The sequence below is a fragment of the Choloepus didactylus genome, chromosome 7 (genome assembly GCF_015220235.1).
Source record: "Choloepus didactylus isolate mChoDid1 chromosome 7, mChoDid1.pri, whole genome shotgun sequence".
Taxonomy (NCBI): domain Eukaryota; kingdom Metazoa; phylum Chordata; class Mammalia; order Pilosa; family Megalonychidae; genus Choloepus; species Choloepus didactylus.
The window spans coordinates 129,063,812-129,086,843 of NC_051313.1; the positions used below are offsets into that span (position 1 = coordinate 129,063,812).

The 23,032-nt window shown below is 37.9% G+C and overlaps 1 protein-coding gene across 3 annotated transcripts in view; it reads left to right on the forward strand.

Annotated features, from left to right (window-relative positions):
- DCDC2 (doublecortin domain containing 2) overlaps nt 1-23,032 on the forward strand; it is a 170,111-nt gene that overhangs the window by 57,940 nt on the left and 89,139 nt on the right. For all 3 annotated transcript variants that reach the window (XM_037844571.1, XM_037844569.1, XM_037844570.1), the window contains exons 6-8: nt 5,189-5,335; nt 7,036-7,090; nt 15,757-15,919. In XM_037844571.1, coding sequence (XP_037700499.1) covers nt 5,189-5,335; nt 7,036-7,090; nt 15,757-15,919 — 365 coding nt within the window. The remainder of the gene's footprint in view (nt 1-5,188; nt 5,336-7,035; nt 7,091-15,756; nt 15,920-23,032) is intronic.

Here is a 23,032-nt window from a genome sequence, read left to right on the forward strand (position 1 = left end):
ATTACTGTAAACTATAGTCCATAGTTTGCTTTAGGTGATTTTTTTCTCATATCCCAGTCTATTATTAACTCTATTATTAACTCCTTGTAATAGTGATGTATTTAGTGTAATAGTGATGTACATTTGTTCCAGTTTATGAAAGAACATTTTTATATTTGTACTATTAATCATGGTCATTGTCCACCACAGGGTTCACTGTTATACAGTCCCATGTTTTATCCTCTAGCTTGCTTTCTAGTGAGATGCACGTCTCTAAACTTCCCCTTTCAACCACAATCACACACATAATTCAGCACTGTTAATTACACTGACCATAACATGCTACTATAACTTCTATTCATTTCCAAACATTTAAATTCAACCAAGTTAAAAATTCTGCACACATTAAACATCCACTTCCCGTTTTCTACTATCATTCTATCTCCTGGTAGCCTGTATTCTAGATTTTAATTCTGTGAGTTTACTTATTTTAATTAGTTCATATTAGTGAGATTATACAATATTTGTCCTTTTGTGTCTGACTTATTTCACTCAACATGATGTCCTCAAGGTTCATTCGCATTGTTGCATGCTTCAGGACTCCATTCATTCTTACTGGTGAATAATATTTCATCGTACATATATACCACATTTTGTTTATCCATTCATTTGTTGATGGACACTTGGGTTGTTTCCATCTTTTGGCAGTTGTGAATAATGCCACTGTGAACATAGGTGTGCAAATGTCTGTTCGCATCCCTGCTTTCAGTTCTTTGAGTGTATACCTAGTAATAGGATTGCAGTACTATACTTATCCTGAGGAACTGCCAAACTGTCTTCCACAGTAACTGGGCCATTTTACATTCCCACCAACAGTGAATAAGTGTTTCTATTTCTCCACATCTCTCCAACACTTGTAGTTAGCTATTTGTTTAATAGCTGCCATTCTAGTAGATGTGAAAAGATATCTCATGGTTTTGATATGCATTTCCCTAATAGCTAGTGAAGCTGAGCATCTTTTCATGTGCCTTTCTTTTAGTCATGTGTATTTCTTTTTTGAAAAAATGTCTATTCATGTCTTTTGCCCATTTTAAAATTGGATTGTTTGTCTTTTTATTGTTGAGTTGCAGGATTTCTTTAGGTATTCTTGATATTAAACCCTTATCAGATATGTAGTTTCCAAATATTTTCTTCCATTGAGTAGGCTCCCTTTTCATCTTTTTGACAAAGTCCTTTGATGCACAAAAGTATTCAGTTTTGAGGAGGTCCCATTTATCTATTTTTTCTTTTATTGGCTGTGCTTTGGCTGATAAGTCTAAGAAACCTCTGCCTACCACAAGATCTTGAAGAAGTTTCCTTACATTTTTTTTCTAGGAGTTTTATGGTCCTTTCTCTTATATTTAGGTCACTGATGCATTTTGAGTTAATTTTTGTAAAAGGCGTAAGATAGGGGTCCTCTTTCATTCTTCTGGATATGGATATCCAGTTCTCCCAACACCATTTGTTGAAGATACTGTTCTGTCCCAGTTGACTGAACTTGGCAGCCTTGTTGAAAATCAATTGAACATAAATGTGTGGGTCTATTTCTGAACTCTCAATTTGATTCCATCAATCAATATATCTATCTTAATGGCAGTACCATGCTATTTTGACCACTGTAGCTTTGTAATATGCTTTAAAGTCAGGAAGTGTGAGTTCTTCAACTTCATTTTTCTTTTTCTAGATGTTTTTGGCTATTCAGGACCCTGTGCATTTTCAAATAAATTTAATGATTGACTTTTCCATTTCTGCAAAGTAAGCCATTGGAATTTTGTTTGGGGTTGTGTTGAATCTGTAAATCACTTTGGGTAGAATTGACATCTCAACAATATTTAGGCTTCTAATCTATGAACATAGAATGTCCTTCCATTTATCTAGGTATTCTTTGATTTCTGTTAGCAGTGTTTTGTGGTTTTCTGTGACAAGTCTTTTGTCTCTTTGGTTAAATTTATTCCAAGATTTTTTATTCTTTTAGTTGCTATTGTAAATGGAATTTTCTTCTCGATTTTCTCCTTGGATTGCTCCTTATTAGTGTATGGAAACACTTCTGATATATGTGTTCATCTTGTATCCTGCCCCTTTGCTGAAGTCATTTATTAGCTCTAGTAGCTTTGTTGTAGATTTTTTTTCATACTTTCTAAATATAGGATCATGCTATCTGCAAATAGTGGAAGTTTTACTACTTTCCTACTTGGATGTCTTTTATTTCTTTTTCTTGCCTAATTGCTCTAGCTAGAACTTCTGAACACAGTGTTAAGTGTGGTGACAGTCTTATTCCTTTCCTTGTCCCATATCTTAGAGGGTAGGCTTTTAGTCTTTCACCATTAAATACAATGTTAGTTGAGAATATTTCATATATGCCCTTTATCATACTGCGGAAACTTCCTTCTATTCCTATCTTTCAAAGTGTTCCATCAAGAAAGGATGCTGGATTTTATCAAATCTCAATTGACGCTGCCTTTTCTGTGTCAATTGAGATGGTCGTGTGTTTTTTTCCTCTTCGATTTGTTAATGTGATATATTACATTAACTGATTTTCTTGTGTTGAACCACCCTTGCATACCTGGGATAAAACCCACTTGATTATGGAGTATAATTCTTTTAATGTTCTCTTGGACTCAATTTGCAAGTATTTTGTTGAGGATTTTTGTGTCTAATTATTCTCCTTTGATAGACAAGAAATCTGAGATACAGAGGGGAAAATTACTCGCCCAAGGTTAGGCAGATAGAGAGTTGCTGGGCTAGGATTCAAGCCAAGTAGGCAGTCTGGCTTCAGAGTCTGTGCTCTTAGCTATTAAGCTACTCTTTCAATAAGTGCCACATATTTATATTCCATTGTTGAATGGAACATGGACTGTCTGTCATGGCCTTTGTAAATTTATCTTATTGATTTATAGACATTCTTTATGTGTCAGGGAAATTGGCTCTTTGTCATGTGAGTTTAAATACATTTCCAGTTTATATTTTGACATTCTTGATGTTTCTTTTTGCATGCAGATATTTTGAATTTTGATGCAGTCAAATTTATCAGTCTTTCCTTATGATCATCAGGTTTTATGACTAGCTTAGGTTTTCCTTGCTTCAAGATTATAAAAAAATTCTATCATGCTTTTGTCTTGTACTTTTGTAATTTCACTTAAACATTTGATCCTTTTGGATTTTATTTTTGTGTTAGCAGTGAAGGAAAATCTAAATAATAATATATTGATTTCTTTTTTAGATATATAGTTTTGTCTTTTGGCATACACATAAATGTAAATGCACCCAATAAAGATACAGATAATGTTAAGCATATAAAGATGTATATACATTTGCATCCCCAGACACACCTGTATTGATATGAAGATACCCATAGATAGAAATAAAATATATACAAATACAGATATAGAAATGAGAATATAGTTGTATGTCCCCCAGACACTTGACTGCTTAGAAAAACTTAATTTTTAATGTCATGCCAGATATGAGTGAGATTTGGTTGCTGCTCACTTGGCATTTGCTCAGTTTCTCTTAGGAGTTGGCCCCTCCCTTATGAATCAGTATATTTATGTATCAAAAACATTCCATAAAAGTTGGTTTGGCTCCCCATTTATGATTCTTGTATTTTGTAGCAAAAGGTAGAAAGTAGGTAAACAAATCATATAAAAGAAGGCTAAAATGGGTTAGAATTTCCTCAATACCCTTTCCTTATCTGCAGAAGAAACAAGTCAACTCCTGGCTGTTTCCAGAGTCCATGCCTATGTTGCTTTTTCTAGCTAAAAAAGTTCACTACTGATTCACATCTTCCAACCTTGATGAAAAGTGAAGGGTGAAGAATGCTTGGATCTAAGTTCATAGTTCTCAACCAGGGCCAATTTTGCTCTTGGGCGACACTTGGCAATGTCTGGAGCTGTTTTTGCTTTTTCACAGCCAGGGAGGGTTTGGTGCTACTGCCTTCTTGTGGGTAGAGGCCAGGGGTGCTACTAAGCATCTACAATGCAAAGGACAAGCTCCGCTACCTCCCAACAAAGAATTATCTTGTCCAAAATGTTAATAGTGCTGCTATTCAGAAACCCTGGACTAGGTCAAGGCAGGAAAAACAGAAATCTGGGTTAAGTGTTGATATTTAGACTTGTTGGGTAGAAGTACAATGTTACAAAGAAAGACTTTTGCAGCAATGTAATAACTAAACACAAACAGATTTCAGGGATTTTGGTGGCTATTTTCATTGTATTTCATCCCTGCATATATAGCCATTATGTAATCAATAAACAAGCTGACAGATCAACACAATTTTTTTCTTTGCAAATGTTACTGACTTTTATTATACAAGAAGTCTGAGAAATCTTATTTTAGTGATTAACTTGAAATTCTTCAATTTACTAACACTTGTTTATAACCTTCAAAAATGTGCATTATCTTTCTGTTTTAAGTTTTGTAATAGTTTATTTTTTCCTATTCTTTAAAAAAATTCTGTGGACACTTTAAATCATCTAGTAAAATTATCACTGTTCTTTTAGTAAGTAACATATTACCGTGGTTTGCGCAGAAGTTTTACAGTAAAGGGAGGTTCTTGCGAAACCCCTTGATTCTGGGAAGATATAATGTCACTATCTGCCTGTGAGGGGCAGCAAAAAAAAAGAAAGAAGCATGAATGCTATGCAGTTCTGCATCGTTGGTACTGTGAATGGGTTCTTTTACCTCTTGCCCTTTCACCTCTTTTTGTCTGACCCAGTTCTGTGTTTGTTTGGATTTAATACTTTGGCTGGAGGCTGTTGTTGCACAGAATGTGGTCAGAGGCTTTGTCAGCGCAATGAATACACTAAGAAAATGTATTATTTTTTTAAATGCTCAAAAAATGTAAATAGAAGAATCAATCTTCAATGGAAGCCGAGCTTTATTTAAAACACCACATCCTGTACAAGCTAAATTTTTCCCTGCAAGATCTTAATATGGCAGTATTAGGGGATCCTTATTTTAGCCTGTTAGGTTCGTTAGATATTAACTGGATTTACATTATAACATTGGCATTTTGTTTAATTTAATGACTTTGAGACTTTCATAATTCAATGATTAGAACAGTAACAAATGAACCAAATTAAGAATAGAATGTTTTTATTTACTTCTTGATTTTAAGTAATTATTTAAATGCTTGCTAAAAGTCTAATTATTGGCTTTACTATTTTGACAGACTTTATACTTTAGAAGGAAAACTTGTTGAAAGTGGGGCAGAGTTGGAGAATGGGCAGTTTTATGTGGCTGTCGGCAGAGATAAGTTTAAGAAATTGCCTTACAGTGAATTACTTTTTGACAAGTCAACAGTGAGAAGACCTTTTGGGTAAGTCTTCATCTTTATTCATTTCTCATGTTTTAGTTGACACTTGAAATACCCATTTGGGTCTTTTGCTGTCCACGAGTATAGTTTATGTAAATGACAGTCTTTTTCATCAGATAGAAGAGAAAGCATTGTGATATAACTAATCTTTGTTTTTATCGTCGTGATGGGAGATTGAGAGCTATTACACAAATATATAATTTTTGAGAATCCATGAAAGACTATATAGTGTTTGATTTTTACCATGCAGAATATATAATAAATATAAAAATTTAGTCTTGTGAAGAAGAGATGGGGCAATAAGTTTCAAAATAGCAAACACTGTTAGAAGTTTTATTAATGTCTTAACAGTTTTGCTAGAGCAAATTATTTTTCAGTTGGGTCAGACAGAAACATCCAAAAGTGTTTTTAAAAACAAAAACATAATATTTTGCATGCCTTTAAATAACTGTAAAATTTAAAACAATGTAGTCCCACTTGTACAAATAAAGAGAAAGGCTGGGTGTACATCTAATACATGGAACTATTTAAGGATTACACTTTTAATTGCACACCTGCACTGTGAACATTTTTTCTCGGCTAAGTAGAGACACTGCGTGAAGAGCCCTGGGCCCTGGCGGATGCAGGGATGCCTTGGCTTGCTCATGATGTCCCAGGATCCATCTCTGCTGCTTTTCATAGAAATGCAGTGGCCACTTTGCTATTGGAAACTGACTTCATTGTGGTTGTTTTCTGCCAGGGTGGATGGCACTTGTAGAGATCGAGCAGAATGTCACCAATTTGTTCTCCATTAATTTAGAATTTGTGTAGCCTGATGGAAAGGCTGGTCAAAGGGTTTCTAAATAAGTAATAGATGGAATGGAATTTCAGTGGAAGTGTTTGAACCATGTAAGAGCACATGATTTTCCAGTACTTTAGAATTGTTTACCAGCAGACTTATTGCTAACCATCCATCCTTACCCATCCATGAAATTGAATCTTTTGACTCCTTGCTAAGCAACACTGCATTAGCCTGCTGCGAGCTACAGTGTGTACTTGATGGTAATAAGAACATCTCATCTTAGCCTTTCTCATACAAATTAGTAAGATTTACCTTTATATGTATGGCCTCCTGTTTTTGGTGAGGTTCAGCTGGGATCCAAGATGGGTCTTTTCCTATTAATATAGACATAGGTGAAATAATTTATTTTTACAGTCTAGTAGATTTATTTATTTATTTATTTATTTATTTATTTGGTGAGAATGGCTAGCTTAAAAACTCCCTGAATATAAACCCCAATATTTTACCATTCTGTTCTTCTGTAAGAGATAGACATAACAGACATTATAGAAACAAGGGAAGTTCATTGTTTTTAGCTCAATTTGGCAAAATCATTACTTAGCCTGGGAAATTTTTTTTTAATGAAGATAGAAAATTTTGGAATTTGAAGAAGAATGCTATGAAAATATTTAAGGTGTTACTAAAAGTTTTTTTTGTAAATGTCAATTATAAGATTATACAGGAAATCATTAAAACTTTTGGAACAGAACTTGAAAAGTTTATAATATTCTTTATGAAATTGGAAAAATACATGGTACTTTTGGTGAAACGCAGATGTCAGTAAACAGTTGACTTCCAAGCAGGGATGATGATTATATTACATTTTGTATTATTTGTAAATAATGTTCAGATTTCTAAATTGCAATTTGTTTCTGCACTGCAGTCAGAAAGCCTCTTCACTACCTCCTATCGTAGGATCCAGAAAGTCTAAAGGGAGTGTAAGTATCAGATGCTTTACTCATTAATGTTCTATATTTCTGTTCGATACAGAGAGACTGTCCTTTGGGTTTCAATTAAATTTGAAGAAATAAAACTTAGCTGTCTTGTGGTATATAGGCAATTACATGAAACAACACTAGAACCTCAGTGTTACAATTAAGGTCCTAAAAGAGAACTAATGTTTTAAAAATGTGGATTACAAAATAGATATTTTTTTCCTTATATATAGACCCGATTTTCATGGTTGATATTTAGGCCATAATACATAAAACTATAGGAAATACTGTATTAGATCATATCAGTGCTCTATCCAGTCTTGCTTTCTATCTCTGATAAAGACTAAAAAAAAAAAAAAAAAAAGGAAGTTTTTGTAAGAAAATGGTAATCCTCAGTTATATTCCTTCAAAATATTGAACATCATTCCAAATATTTAGATCCCCATCCATTTTTTTAATTTATTTTTTTAGAGCAGTTGTAGGTTTACTGAAAAATCATTCAGGAAGTAGAGTTCCCATGTACCCCACTGCCCCCACCCCCCCACCAAGTTTTCCCTATTATTAACATTTTGCATTAGTGCATTACATTTGTTACAATTGATGAACCAAAATTATTATGATTATAGTCTTAACTAAACTCCCTTGTTTACATTAAGCTTCATTCTTTGTATTGTTTTCATTTTTGTTTTAATTTTTATTGTGGTAGCATATATACCACAAAAAGTTTCTCATTTTACCCACTTTCAAATATACAATTCAGGGCTGTTATTTACATTCACAATGTTGTGCCACCATCACTATCCTCCATTGCCAAAACTTTTCCATCACCCTTCTCCATCAACTTTTCACTCATTTATTCTTTAGTTCAGCAAACACGGATTAAATGCTATTATGTGGAAAATACGACAGGCATTTGCTAGATAACTCCTTAACCTATTTGTGTTTTCAGTCTGTCCCCCTCATGGGGATGAGTTTCATGTCGCGCTGGAGTCTTGCTTTGACAGATTGTTCTGGTCGAGGCTTCTCTTTCTGCCCTTTTGATTGAATTGCCTGATCAGTCTTGATCAGAACTGATTTGACATTTTCCCTTCTGAATTAACTAAGCAAAAGTCTTATCTTGGTATTTTGTAAAACGAGTGGTTGTTGGGCAATTATATTATCTCCTAATGGTGATTTACATCTCTCCCTCCCTTTTTTGTTAGTTATATCATGTAAAATTCTTGAAATAAGAAAAATAATTTTGGGTGAATAAGTGATGCTGAACTCAGCAGAGCAAACAACCGATGTTTATAACCCACTCATTTGCTGAGAATATTGTGCTGTTTATGACAATTACCCTTGACCTCAAGAAACTCACAATCTAGATGAAATAGAGAACATACCTCGAAAAGGTAATTAGCAAGCTAAGCTGAACACCAAATGTGCGGTGAGATTAGTAAACGTGAGGGAAAGAGAGAGAAGGAATCAGTATGTTTGCTGACAGGAGTACATGGAGGAAGTTGAATTTGAAAGCTATGCCTTTACAATTCCGTTAAAGGCTGCTGAGCAGAAAGGGGTTCCAGATGGAATGGATGGATGAATTGGGGAAGAGATGTGAGCAAAGCAATAAGGCTGGCTGATGTTTAGTGAACTCTTGAGGGCTGCCCACTATGCCAAGCTCTTTGCAGACGGCACTGATTTGATCTTCACAGCCCCCCACCATGAGGCAGGTAGAGTTGCTATCCTCATTTTAAAAAGAGAGAAGGAAGCACAGAGAGAAAGAAGTCACACATCCAAAGGCTCCCAGTGAGCAAGTGGCAGGGGCGGGATTGAGCCCCGATTCCCTTCATGGAGCTCATGCTCCTGGCACCAGGGGACAGTGGATCCCTCAGGCTGACCGAACAGAGGGTCCGTCCAGGTGTGGAGGGCCCGTCCACGTGTACCTGACATGATAGGTGGTGTAGGATTTTAGTTGACCTTGAATGCCAGAAAGAGGAGTCTAGTCTTTATCCTTGGGTAGAGGGCAGCTCCTGAATGTTCTGAGAATTGAGAATGTTGATCTGTACCCATTTTAGGAAGATTGCATTTTTTTTTAATGTGGAGAAAGACTTAGTGTGGTAAGAGGTCATAGATAAAATATCAGTTATGAGACAAGTGTGGTAGCCTTGGTATAAGATATTAAGAGCCTAGACCAAGGAGAGGCAGGGGTAACAGGAAGTGATTATTGTTCATAAAGAAATAAAGGATTTGCTCGGTGATGGGATACATGGGGTTAATGAACAGGTAGGAGCGAAAGATGACTGCAGGTTTTTGAGCTTGGATGTCTGAGAAATGGTAGTACTATTGTTTAATTTCAAGTACGTTGAGTTGGAGGTGTCATCAAGAATCTAATTGAAAGTGTTCAGTAAGCAGTTATAAGTGGCAGAGTTGGAGGCTGAAGAGGACCTCAGGGACGGAGATGTAGATCTGCAAAGTCATCCACATAATGGCTGTAGTTGAAGAGCAGAGAGGTGTCTAAATCAGTGTGGAGTCTCTCTCCCCAGCACAGCCTGGCACAGCGCAGGCCTCATCGGTGCAGACTGAGTGACGGGATGGGTGAGCCGGAGCCCCCAGTGAACTGAGGCTTGAGGAGGCCTAACTCAAGGGCTATGCAGAGGAAGAGGAGTGAGAAGCATATTCTAGTAGTTGAAATATATTTTAGCTACTATAAAGTGAGATAAAACACTTGAATTAAAATTTTAAAAATTGTATTTTGTTCTCTTGTTCTTCTTCAGGACTTTGTAGAGGAATCTCTTCTGTCTCCCCTGCAAATACTAGCTCTTTCTCACAGTGCAGTTGGAAGAGTGGTGGTTAAAGAGGCACTAAGTGTAGCCGAATAATGGAACCAGGCTTACAGGGGCAGTGGATTGTCAGACTTCACCTTTGAACTCACAATCACTAAACTGTGCAATTTTGGGTTTACTGTTCTGAAATCTGGAAAATCTAAATTTCTCATAAGAAAATGTATAATCTGTATTCTTTAAAATGCACATTTCATGCCCATGCATGCAATTTTCTTTCTTGCTCACTCATTATGAAGAGCTTTGAGAGTCCGTACTGTGAAGACTGGTTCAGCTAATGATGACTGATTGAGTTTTCTGTGTTCCAGGCATGGTACTCGGCCCCAGGGAGACAGTGATGAGCAAACATACAGGACTCTCGCTCTTATGGGGCTCGGGGTCTACTTGGGGAGACAAACGTTAAATGAACAATTCCACAAATTAATATATTCTATCACCTTTAGCCTTTCCATGCTATGACTTTTAAAAATGAAATGATAGCAGAGTGTGTCCCTCTTCCATAGTGTTCCCACAGTACTCCCTCCCTCCATCTCTCCCTCCATCCATCCATCCATTCATCCATCCACTCAATCATCGTCCACTCAGCATGTTTTTATTGAGCACTCACTAAGTGTCAGGAACTGCTCTAAGCACTGGGCACACAGCAGTGGACTGACCGACAAGCTCTCGGACCCCATGGAACTCTTATTCTAGTGCATGTGTGTGTGCAGGAGGAGAGGGGTAGACAAACTAAATTCTAAACAGATAAACAAAAAAGGTAATTTCAGATGGTGATAAGTACTCTGAGGCAAATAAAATGTGGCAGGGCACTATTTTATATAAAATTCTCTGAAAGTGAGGCTTTAATGGTTTAAAGGAGCCAGTCAGGCAGGGGTGTGGGTGTGGGAGAAAAAGAATCCAAGGCAGAGGAAGCAGAGAGACAAAGGCCCTCAGTAAGGAGCCTGGCATGTGTGGAGGGCAGAAAGGAGTCCAGAGCCGTCCAAGATGAAATTGGAGAGGCAGACAGGGTCGGATCAAGGAGAGATTTGTAGGCCAGGCAGGGAGTTGGGATTTTTTCCTTGATGAGAAGTCAATTGAGGGTTATAAGAAGAGGACAGTAAAATTTGATTTACAGTTTTAAGAGATTGTCTGGCTGTGGTGTCTGCAGAGAACTGGGTCAGCTTAAGAGTAGAAGCAGGAGGTGGTGGGAAGGATGGAGCCCAGGTGGTGATGCAGGTGACTCGGCCCAGGCGGCAGCAGTGGAGATGGACATCTGTCTTAATTCTTCCCCGAGTGCTTTGTAATGGTCTGCCATCACTGATTGATTCCTTCACCCAATAGGTATTTATTGAGTGTCTATTATGTCCTAGGCACTGTTCTTGGGCTTGGGGGGTAAGAGATTCCAGAGAAAAACACTAAAAATATATGGCACTTACATTCTAGAGGAGGAGATAGACAAATGAATGAACAATAAATATGATATTAATGAGAGATAAGCTGGAAGGAAAATACACGTAGATATAGGAAGAGAAAGTGAGAAAGTGTGCTGTTTTAGAGGAGGCCTCTTTTAGGTTACATTTGAGCCAGGGTTCTCACTAAAGCCTGTTTAGTGAATGACTGGCAGTGAGCGCCCAGGGAGAATATCTTACGTGGATAAATCGAAACTCAGAAAGTCAATTTTTAACATAAGGATTAATTTACTCCTTTCCTTTAATTAATTGGTTCCCTGGAGAATGTACGCATTTTATAGATCATTAACTGGTTGGCTCCGAGAAGGGGTGTGAATGAAGGTGATTGGGTGGGGGGAGCTTAGCTTCAAATTTTAGGAAACACTGCCAAATCCACCAGGAAAGCTACCCTGAGCTTATGATGTAAATCAAAGGGGACACAGAACTAGATTTTTAGAAATTCATTTTTTCACACAGCTTTCTAGGAATTTATTGCATAAAGAAGGGAGTGAGGGAGGAGGCCCAATAGAACTTAAAAAAAAAAAAAGCTGTGATGGTCTGCACAGGGGACCCTGATGGTGTGTAAGTAATTCAGTCTGTGAGACCTCCCTGGCCCCGCCTTCATGGTAGGGAGTGTAGGTAACAAGGGGCTTTGGGGGACAAACAGACCTTTCAACACAGCCAGGACAAGACCAGAAGCCACTCCTTTTACGGAGTCACGGTGCTGGGAGAGTTACAGAAACTAGCAAATTGAGAATAATTTCAGTTGTGATTCTAGCTTTTAAAACAAAAGGAAGATACGAGTGAATAGTCCAACGTCCTATTGAGTATAAAAATTAAACCCATCAGAGGAAGGCTGTCCTATGTAGCTGCAAGATCATACCACATGGAACCGAGGCGCCCTCTAGTGGAAGAGACGTAAAATAAGAGACGTGCTTGACAGTTAAAGACCAAAGACTAGATTGTCTTTTGTTGCTCTTATTACCATTTGGCTAATACATCTTATGATCAGAAAATTTACAGGATCAAATATTACAATTGTTAAGGTTTTGGTAAAAACACTGCATGATTTTCCATGAATCACAACGTCCCTGTGAAACAAGTTATACATATATTAAAATAAATTCCATATACTGAAAAAGAGGTCATTTTGGTCAAAGGGTTTCTCACTGGCAATCGCCATATAGGCCAGTGAGAGAAAAGTCAGTCTGAGCAAGGCTTCAGTCCAGCTGCTCATAGTCTCCCTGGGTGCAGCATCGGAATATACATGTTGTGAAAATTGCTCAGTAAAGCAGACTCCTCTCAAAATTATTTTAAACTTGATGTTTTGCTGTGTATATAACTTTGGCACTTTTTTGTGTGTGTGGAGGTAGGGAATGGGATTACTGTGGCAATGTAAGAAACCTGTCTTGGTTGGATCTTTTTTGGAATGAGCCTAGGGAACTGTTAAAAAAAAAATTCCAAATTTCAGTAGAGTGAGGGGTGATTTAAGGGCTGTTTTTGTTTGTTTGAGTCAGAGGTTTGCTGTTCTATGATATGTATGTGTGGCATTAGGTGGGATGATGGATGAAGTCTCACACAGGGTCTAGTTTCTGGGTAGGACACCCTGTAATATTATGCTACATTGTTGACTCCTTCTAGTTTGGGATAAAACCGTAATGTGTTAATTCCAGGATGACTATTTTAGGGAACCATACTGTAGAATAGCTGTTTCCCATGCCCTGCAGTGTAGTAGAAAAATTAGATCTGGGTAGGTTAATTCCATTTTCTGTAAAATGGTGATGATAATGCTTTAGCTGTAATTTTTTTTTGATCATTATTAGTGTTTATGTGGTTTCAGCTCATGAGGTGCTCAGTAATATTATTGTTATAATCTGGCATAGCTATATGAGATATGAGAGAGAGAGAGAAAGAGAGAGAGATGGAGGGAGAAAGAGAGATACTTGTGTATATATCTATGCCACAGGTGGGAGTCTCAGAAAAGAAAAGAATCTCTCCCCCTCTTTATATTTATATATGTGTTATTTATATATTTTATATTTTTAAATACATAATGAATTATATAAGTATTTAATTTATAAAATATATAGTTATACATTTATTTTAAAATTATGAACACTTTAGATGAATCAAGGTTAAAAAACAATTCTTCCCTTTCTCTCAGCTTAGTTAAGTTTTTACAAAGTGCCTGGTGCATAGTTGTCACTCGGTAATTGAATGCATGAGTTTCACTTACCAAAGATTTGCCTTACATATTTATTTGAAGTAAGGAGTGAGTCTTTCTTAATGCTCAGAAATCACCTCAGGGTGTCCCTATCAGAAATGTCATAAATCAGAACTTTCTTGTATAATTAACAAATGTTGATTTTTAAGATTAATCACCAGGTATTCCAGGATGGAGCTTCAGCTTCTCCCTTGTTATACTCCTTTTGTGAATAAATACAATGAGATTCAGAGTTTCTCCCTCATTAGGTTCCATTTTAGTCCTTGTAAGTTCAGCAGCATCTCTGAATGTTCTAGTAGGCTTGCTGATTCCTTGTGAAGGGTTGCTCCTCTCATCCAAGGCTTTTAAAATTTTAAAATCCCAGGATGAAGAGGCTTTATTGAAAATAGCCTGGAATATGTCTCCTGGCTGAAGGTTTGAGAATCTCCACTATTATCATACTATCCATTTCCTTTGTCAGGCAGTTTATTGCCTTGTGAGAAAGAATCACTGAAGAAAAGGAAAGGAAGGGAAGGGGAAAAGAAAAGAACCCTGGTTGCAGTTAATGAAATAATTAAATGGAAACTATGTTTAAATTGCAGTTGGAATAGGAAATTGTATTACATAAAAAAGTGTTATAGATTTGGACAAGTTTTCATGCTGTTAATGCATCTATGCATAATTCATTTTCTTGTAGGCTATGACAAAATAGCATAAATAACTTCATTTGTAAGCTGTGGATTTTTCTATTCTTAGTCTTAATTGGGTGGTGGCTAAAGCTGTTTAAATGCTTCTGGATGACTGAATATATAAATGTTTAAAATGAGCAAACAGTTATAATGGGTTTCTAGGCAGATTTGTTTATTTAATATTATTACATTTATTTTCAGATGCTAGCATAGTACAGATGTTGCATAAAGATTGCAACCAATATGGTGTGAGTTTAATATGATTTTTAAGACAAAGATATTAAATACCTGCTCCTGGAGAAAACTCTGTGATACTCATGGAACAAATACTATATGCCAGGCACGGTACTACTCACTTTGTAAACTGTCCCATTTCATCCTCATGATAGACCTAAAAGCAGATATAGTCACCCCATTCAACTGATGAGGAAATTGAGATTCCAAGAAGTTAAGAGTGAGTTAGCTCAAGATCTCAAAGGGGGTTAACAGCAGAGCAGTGTCTCTGACCCAGCTATTTGGGTCAATAAAACGCGCATTCTTTCCACTACCTGCAGCCTCACACCTCACACACAGGTAAATTTAGCACCTGAGCAGCCGAGAGCCAAGGCTGCCTTATTAGGAGGGAGTCTCTTCCTGCAGCAGTGGCCAGGCAGTGGCTGAGTACCAGCACAGCTGTGCCCAGGGCACTCGTGGTAGCCACCACTGTAGCGACTCCTGTGTCTACTTTGGATGGTGACAGGGGCCACGGACATGCAACCTCACCCTCCATTGCCAGCAGCTCCTGGGGAACCCAGGCAACCACCAAAGGAGTGATCCCCTGTGGCTGTCTAGAGGAATCTGGGGCAGGCAGGTTGCATGGCACCTTCAGGGCACTGAATTGGGGGCACGTGGTCCTGAACCAGTTGTGTCTGTGTGTTACTCTGCGTTTGCGGTTCATGGAGACCACGGAGGTCACCTCACTGATAATGGAGGATTTCCAGAAGCACAGAGTATGTCTGCTTGAAGGACTCACAATGACTTAAGACAACATTTCTAGATTAACAGTCACTCTTCCTCACCCAATATGTACCTGCTGATTCTTCAGAACGGTGCAGGTCTGAGAGGATGGTTATGGCAGAGGACATGCAGGTCCTGGGGGCTTCCTGCTCTGCTCCTTGCTGGCTGTGGGGCCTTGGGCCAGCTGCCTCCCCTCCCAGCCTCCTTTCCTCATCTAGACGACAGGCAGTGATAGCACGGATCACACAGGGTGCTTGTGAGCAATGAAATACTTTTAAAGAATACCTGGTATATATTAAGTACTCTACAATTGTTACTATTATTTGTATTTCCTTCCTCTGCTTCCCCCTTCTGCCCATGGGAAGATAATTTGGAGTTAATGTAGGCATCCAAGCCAACAGTAGAAGAATCAGCACAATACGTCCATCCCCTCTTCCACCCCTGCCCCATTTACCACGAGTTAATGACCCATTTACTGGGAATTACTTTGGGAGTTCATTAGGCAATAGTAAGGATCTAATTTTTTGCCATTTAGGGAAATGATCGTCAATCTAAGTCAACAATCGGATCCAGTGACAATTCATCTCCCCAGCCCCCAAAGAGAAAAGGGAAAAAAGATGTGAATTCAGAAAAACCCACAAAAGTGAAACAAAATACTGTAAAGTTAAAGAATTCACCACAAACAGTTCCAAACAGTGGTAAGTTTATCATTATAATTATTATGCAGTTATCTTAAGGCTGTGATATAATTTTGATTTAGTAAATGCATTAATTTTTCTGGTCGCACGGAAAGCATTTTGTATTGCTGCATATGAGGGCTTCAAAGAACAATTTTTATGTATGAGGGGTGCTGCCGTTTTTCTTGTTCCATTCTGATTTATAATTAGATGTTGTGCTATGAGGACATTTGTTTTGGGATCAATTATTTCAAATGGTGGCCCTATAAAAATAAAAAAAGGTAAAATTTACCATCCTCTGCTCTGCTGCTCTATTAACATTTTAACCAACTACTGGTGATATCAGCCGCCTTTATTTGTGTCTACAACCTTTGTCCACATTCTTTAGAATTTACTTTTAAATCACCTTTCCTGAAATTTTAGTTACAGATCACTTTTCCAGAATTTTTGCTAATTCTGATATTCAAGAGAATTCTAAATGCATACAAAAGTTTACCAACAAAAAAATAATATATGTACCCAAACTAGTTATGTAGTTTTATGTCGTATCTCTAGGTGAGAGATGATGTAAAGTAATTTTTAAAAATTTTGTATTGGCACAAGACTTTAGGAAAACAATAGATGTTTTTGAAGAGGGACTCTTTCTGGTTTCATCCCCAGCTTGTTCTCAGAGGGGTGAGTGCATGAGGTAAGAGTTGCTGGGGGGAGGGAGGGGAGCTGGAGAATAGCCCCCTGGAATGACTGCTTTTCCTTCCCACCTGGGCTCCACTCACACATCCACAGTGGACATGGTGGGGTGCCCAGGAGAAGATGGATGGGATATGATTTCAGATTCACAGACAGAGCCCCATCTTCTGCCTGGATGCTCCAGCTCATTTACTATTGATATGAAGTGTCACATTAGAATTATAGCTAATGTGAGCTTCACAGTTGAAGAGAGTGTGATCTCACATGATGGTTAAGAGGAAGTTGTGCAGATGATTAAAGAGTCAAAAGAAAGATTTGAGACTAGGTTAAAAGAAAAGGCTGAACGAACGAACCAGTTACACATAGAAGAAAGAGTGGAAGGGATCTTTTGTCCTCAGTGATTTAAATGATGGAGAATACTTGGAAGTTAGGTGTCCTAGATTCTTGTCCCAGTTCTGCTATTTATCTTGGGCAAGTCACTTAACTATTTTTGGCCCCATTATCCATCTGTAGAATGTGGGTTCAGGCTAAGATTTATCTTTAAAGTTCTGTTCGTCTTTAAGTTTGTACAATCCTTTTCAGTGATCATGAAACAAGAATCAGGGTGAAATGCAGTCATTCAAGCAAATATGTATTGAAAGCCTATTATGTGGCATGCACCATTGATAAAAAAAGTTACCGTAGAAGAACATGCCATTCCTTGAGCATCAAAAATAATAGAGACTTTATTTTAATCAATATATATTAGATTGTGAAGCTTTCAAGGCCAAAGACTAGGTCTTACTAGCTTTTGGATCCCTGACAACCGGCTCAGGTCTGATACATATGTGGCACTTAATAAATGAACGAAAGATGGAAGTTAAAAAATAGATACAGCTCTATAATACTTTAAAACCTACTCAGGAACAAAGGACATTATAAACTGTTGTGAAATATTTTTATTAAAAGGCTTTGATAGGATGTCATTTGCTTGTCCTCTGTGAAGCTCTTATTAGCTTTTAAAAATTCTTGTCATTTTTTTCCCTTTCCAATTCCTACTTTCAGTATATTTTTAAAATGTCTTTAGATTTAGCAGTTGACCCACAGAAGAAAGGGAATGATCATCTTTCCAAGTTATCTCATTTGTAGAAACTTAGGAAAGCAAGAGGCTGTATTCACATTTCCTTCCTTGAGAACAGCAAAAACTTATTTAACATTGAGGCAAGTCATAGTTTAAAAATGCTAGGAAAAAGGAGAAGTCCTCAGCTGTTCTTTGCACATATTTAGACAATCCTGCAGTTGCTTTGGATAGTTGCCCTTTCTAAGTGCATTTTCTAATGTACTTTTGTAGTTTGCATATTATAGGTTTTTAGTTGCTGGATGTCATTGTTACATGGAACAGCTGCAAGTGTCTTGAATGAAGGATTTGGGGACTGAATGTTTTTCCTAGTAGAAGCTTGTACTACTGAACCAGAAGCATAACTGAGAGTTTTGATGAAGCTTTTTGTATCTTTTTGTCTTGATAGAAAGAACATATAACTTGGACAATGAATCTTGACTTCCCTAAACAACTTTTCCTGGAAAAATGAAGGAAGATTTTGTGTAGTTTAGTAGATTTAACCATCACTTCATAAGTTTTTAAGGGTATTAACTTAAATCCATTCTATTAAAATTTGAGCTATTTCTCCTTAATGGATCTCCCTCCAGATATCTTTGGCTATAAAGATTTTCTAAATTATCATACCAAAGTATCTCTCTTTTTACTTATCAATGCAGCCTTCATAGTCACTTATTATTGAACTTGCTTTTTTCAGTGTCACCTATTTTAGAAATTAGAACCAAGTGTGTATTTTGGGATACTCATGTCTTGACGGGGCTCTTATTTTTTCAGAAAGGTGAAGAAATAAAAATTTGAAGCAAAATGGAAGTGAAAGGTGTGGAAAGTGAAGATAATGAGTAAAAAGGGGGAGAAGTTAGAGATGAATTCTAAATAGTTTTTCCTACTTAAAGTATATTTTTAATCTGGAGTTAAAAACGTTATTTGATTTTATTTCAAAGGTTAAATTTTAGGGCTAGTGCGAATATGGAGTATTTTATAGTACTTGTTAAATTGTACACATTTTTGACCAGTGTTCTTTTATCTATGTAGTTTTGCAAAGGAGTTTGCAGACTATCTTGATTTTTTAAATAAGATGGTAGTCATACCTTTTTGTTCTGTTGCTACTGTATTCTGATACCTAAGGCTATATGAATGAGCAATGCTGATGTCCGTCTCTAGATGGCGACCTGGATCTAATATTATTCCCACCTGCCCTTCTCCTCACCCCCACCTTTTTGGACTGTTTCTCTCTCTAATAGTAAAGCTTAATAATTCAAGCAGAGCAGTGACATATTTCTTCAGGGAAACAAATCCCATTTTCTTTTGGTAGCCAAAATGTAAAGTAAGGTTGGTTGGTGATTGATGAAGTTGGGTGTGAAATGCATTTTTAGTGCTACATTTAAATACCAGCTTAACTGGCCAGCGCATGTTTTCGTTAACACTTTCCACTTCAACTGTGGTGCCTTGATACATGTTTTAGAGGCTGTTAACTAGCTACACTCTCCACTGTGAGCAAAGTAATAAAGATAATTGTTTTGAAATAGCATTTTTGGATAATTGATTGTATTCGTTGTTATTTTTAATACTTGGTACATGGAAAAATGTAACGTTTTTAGAACCCTTGGAACACAGGAAATATAGTGAATTTCAGGCTCTTTAGAAATGTGGGAAATGCTTCAGAGAATATAGCCTGGTTTGTATTGTTACAGCTTATTTTACATTGATGATTATGAATACTTTTTAAAGGGAAAGTACTAAAATGTAAGCAAAAGTAAGGCTTGCCTTCTTTTGAAGGACGTGGTTCTTTCTCTACACATGTGCACACACATCCACACACACACATGCGAGAACTAGTGTCCTTCTTGATACAGTTCCTGGCTTATTCACAGTGTTGTTCGTGGGAGTTCCCAAGGCACCTGTGATGGTTAGCGTCTTGGTGAATGATGGGGAGCAGGTGTGCTGCTGGTGAAAGAATTTCTGAATATCATGACCTTGCTTGGGTGTCCGCCCTTGAGCAGTCATGCTCTTGAATTTTCTAATAGCTACAACCTGTACGTGGTTTGCCAGCCTTGCCCCAAGCATGAAGCATTACTGCAATCCATCCTCAGAGTCACAAGTCATATTCTTTGGTTCAGCTGAGGAATCAACCGGTGCTCAGGCACTTGCATGGTTCTGTTAAAGAGACTCTGAAGATAAAACAGGAAGCACACTTTCCAAATGTTCGTCCTTGCTCTACCAAGTTCAGCTCCCTACGGGCTGTTTGTACTGGAAGAAAGTGTGTCAGAAGACGCCAAAATGATCTCACAAAGTGTGGCGCCGATTTTGTTTAATAAGCTAAGGTAAGATTTATGATTTGTTGGTGTCTTTTGCCACCACACTCACCCAATGACAGGGAAATACAGGTTTTATATTCCTTCATTGGTCATAACTTCCCACCTTAATGGCAATGTGTAATTGTGGTATATGGGTCAAATTTTATTACATCAAGTACTAAAATAATAAAAATTCATAAGATGAGCAGTTTCCCAAGCCCTAATGACCCGCTAATTGTAATGACATACTGTGCAACAAAATTCTAGAGCAGCATGGTGTTTTAGTAATTTCTTGAGAGTTTAGTGTGATATTCATATTCTATTAATAAATATTAGTTTCAGAATTTATACTTTGCTATTGAATATTGTGCTGAGAGATTGAAAATTAGAGGCTGCCTGAATACGAGTAAGATGTATAACTCAGTTTGAGTGGAGTAAGATACTAGCTAGTTTTAGAGAAGGATTATTTTCATATCCTGCTCTCTCATAGACTTTGTCCACTGTATTGAGAAGCATTCTGAGAGAACCATTCTTTTTCATCTAATGTAGGGTTGAGGCCTCTTCAGTAAATTCTTTTGAGGAATTTTTTTTTTTTTTTTTATATCTAGCCCACGGTTGAGGTATGAAGATACTGTTTGTTTTCAAAAGAAGTTTGTGAGCTGTCGAATTACATAGGTATTTTCAAGCCTTTGGGAGATTTCATTCCAGAAATTTTTTTAAGTAGGTGTTTTGGTACTCGCATCACCTTTTCCATAGAAATAGTCCGCAATATTCTATGTAAATCATAATACATCTTAATTATTGCATTTTATAATGATGCTTTGTGAGGTACCCACAGTATACAGTAATGTCTCTAATGGGAAAACAAAGTAGGAGTTCCGGTTCAGCATGCCGGGAACTCATCTTACCCCAAGTCAAACAGGTGAATGCTGGGGCCTTGAGGTCAGGGATCCATCGGGGTTTGGGTTGAGGAGGAATGGAGGAATTGAGGGCAGACCTGGGGTTACAGGGGTTGGGACTCTGCAGTGTGAGCAGAGGTTTGTGTATTTGTGTGATCTGCAAGATTGGGTTGGGATTGTCTTTATTTTTCCCCCCGATTCCAGTGTTTGGCTTGCCAGTCTCCCTTTTCACAGATGCTCCTTCTAAGCAGAGCCTCTTTCCTTGTTGACCCACTAAGGGCACTAACGAGTTTCACAGCATTTCCTGAATTCTGCTGTCTCCAAAGTTAGCTCTGAACCTTTCTGTGGCTTATTATAGATACAACATGGATCCACACCAGTGGTGAGTTTCTGGTACACCAGGGACCGAAGCTTGATTCATCTACTTTTCAGAAATAAACTAAAATTGGGTTACCTTGGAGTCCGATGTAGGATTTAAATTGAAGCTTGATTAGGGAGCAGTGGTTGTGAGGAATGCCTGTGAGATGCTGATCATGGAGGTTTGCAGGGCACAAGGAGGAGGAAGAAGTAGCCAGGGGATTTATTACTCTTCGTCTTCCCCCAAACTCCTCTTTTCATTGCCAGGCCCAGGATGAAATGTAAAAAGGGTTGGGGGTCTGGTCTGTTAGAGTATCAGGCCACAGGAGATAGAGCACCAGGTAAGGTATTATCCACTTTTTAGGTGCAGCCTTTTCTTGACCATCAGTCACATGTAAAGGATATAGATATGCACTCAGCTGAGTGACCCACACAGAGAAGCAGTCAGTGTGTGAGTGTGCATGCATGCCTGGGGATGGTGGTGGTGGTGGAGGGGTCAAGTATGCCTATATTTGTGGAGACCATTAAGATTAAGGGCTACCAACTGCAATTATTGAGTAATGGTACAAATTCTGATACCAATGCCTTAGAGCATCTCAGTTGTGGATTTCAGTTTGATATAAGCTTCATCTACAAACCCTCAGAAGATGAACAGCATTTAATCAAAACTAATCAGTTTTGCATACGGGTCAAAAAGAGCAAACACAGTTGACCCAGAGTCAAAGGGTGTGTCAATGCCTAGAGGTTTCTGGAAATTGCCACACTGACACATAGCTGGCCAAGAGGTAGATGCACCCATGTGACTTGTTTTCACCCACTGATGCCTGTGTTCACTCACTGATGCCTGTGGATCTAGAGAGAGGAGTGGTGGTGGTGGTTGGGGGGGTGGTGTTTCATGTGTATGTGCTTTGACCTGTTTTTCTTCAGTGTTGAGAATGTTGAAGTATCCTGGCAGATTCTGAAGCTTATCTGAGAAATTTGGAGAGTTCCTGTTTTTCTCCTCTTTCATTCTTTGGTGTTTCATATTCCCTTTGTAAAATGAATTTGAGACCTTTCTGTTTTTTAGATGGTAGCAGTTAGTTATTACTAACAAGGAGTTTTTCCTTTTTAGCAGTCCTGGGTGATGATGGGTCTTCTTTACTCTCACCCATCCCAGGCTAGGATTGAGTCTGAGTCTTCAGCATTTGGAACCATTTTTTCAGGGTTTGGGAACCATGAACAAGGTAACTGTTTTTGAGACTGGCTTCTAGTTTATCTCTCAAATGACCAAATCCTAATTTTTTTTAGAGTTGAATATTGTTTCAATTTCCTAAAGCTGCCAAAATGCAATATACCAGAAATGGGTTGGCTTTTTCAATGGGGTTTTCTTAGGTTACAGATTTACAGTTCTAAGGGCATAAAAATGTCCACATTAAGGCATGGAGAGGAAGATGCCTTCTCTGAGGAAAGGCTGCTGACATCCGGGGTTCCTCTGTCAGATAGCAAGGCACATGGCAACATCTGCTTCTACTTCTCTCCTGGTCCTGGTTTCAATGGCTGTCTCCAAATGTCTATGGATGTTTCTCTCTTTTATCCTCATAATGGACCTCAGTAAAGGGATTAAATCCCACCCTGAATGGGCTGGGTCACATCTCCATTGAACTAAAAGGTCCCACCCATAATACATCTGCCCCCACAGGGATGGATTAAGAGAACATGGCCTTTTGTGAGGTACATAACAGCTCCAAACCAGCACAAATATCTAAGACTTAACCTGAGCCTTTCTCTGTGTTGAATTTCTTGCTCCATATTTCATGTATGT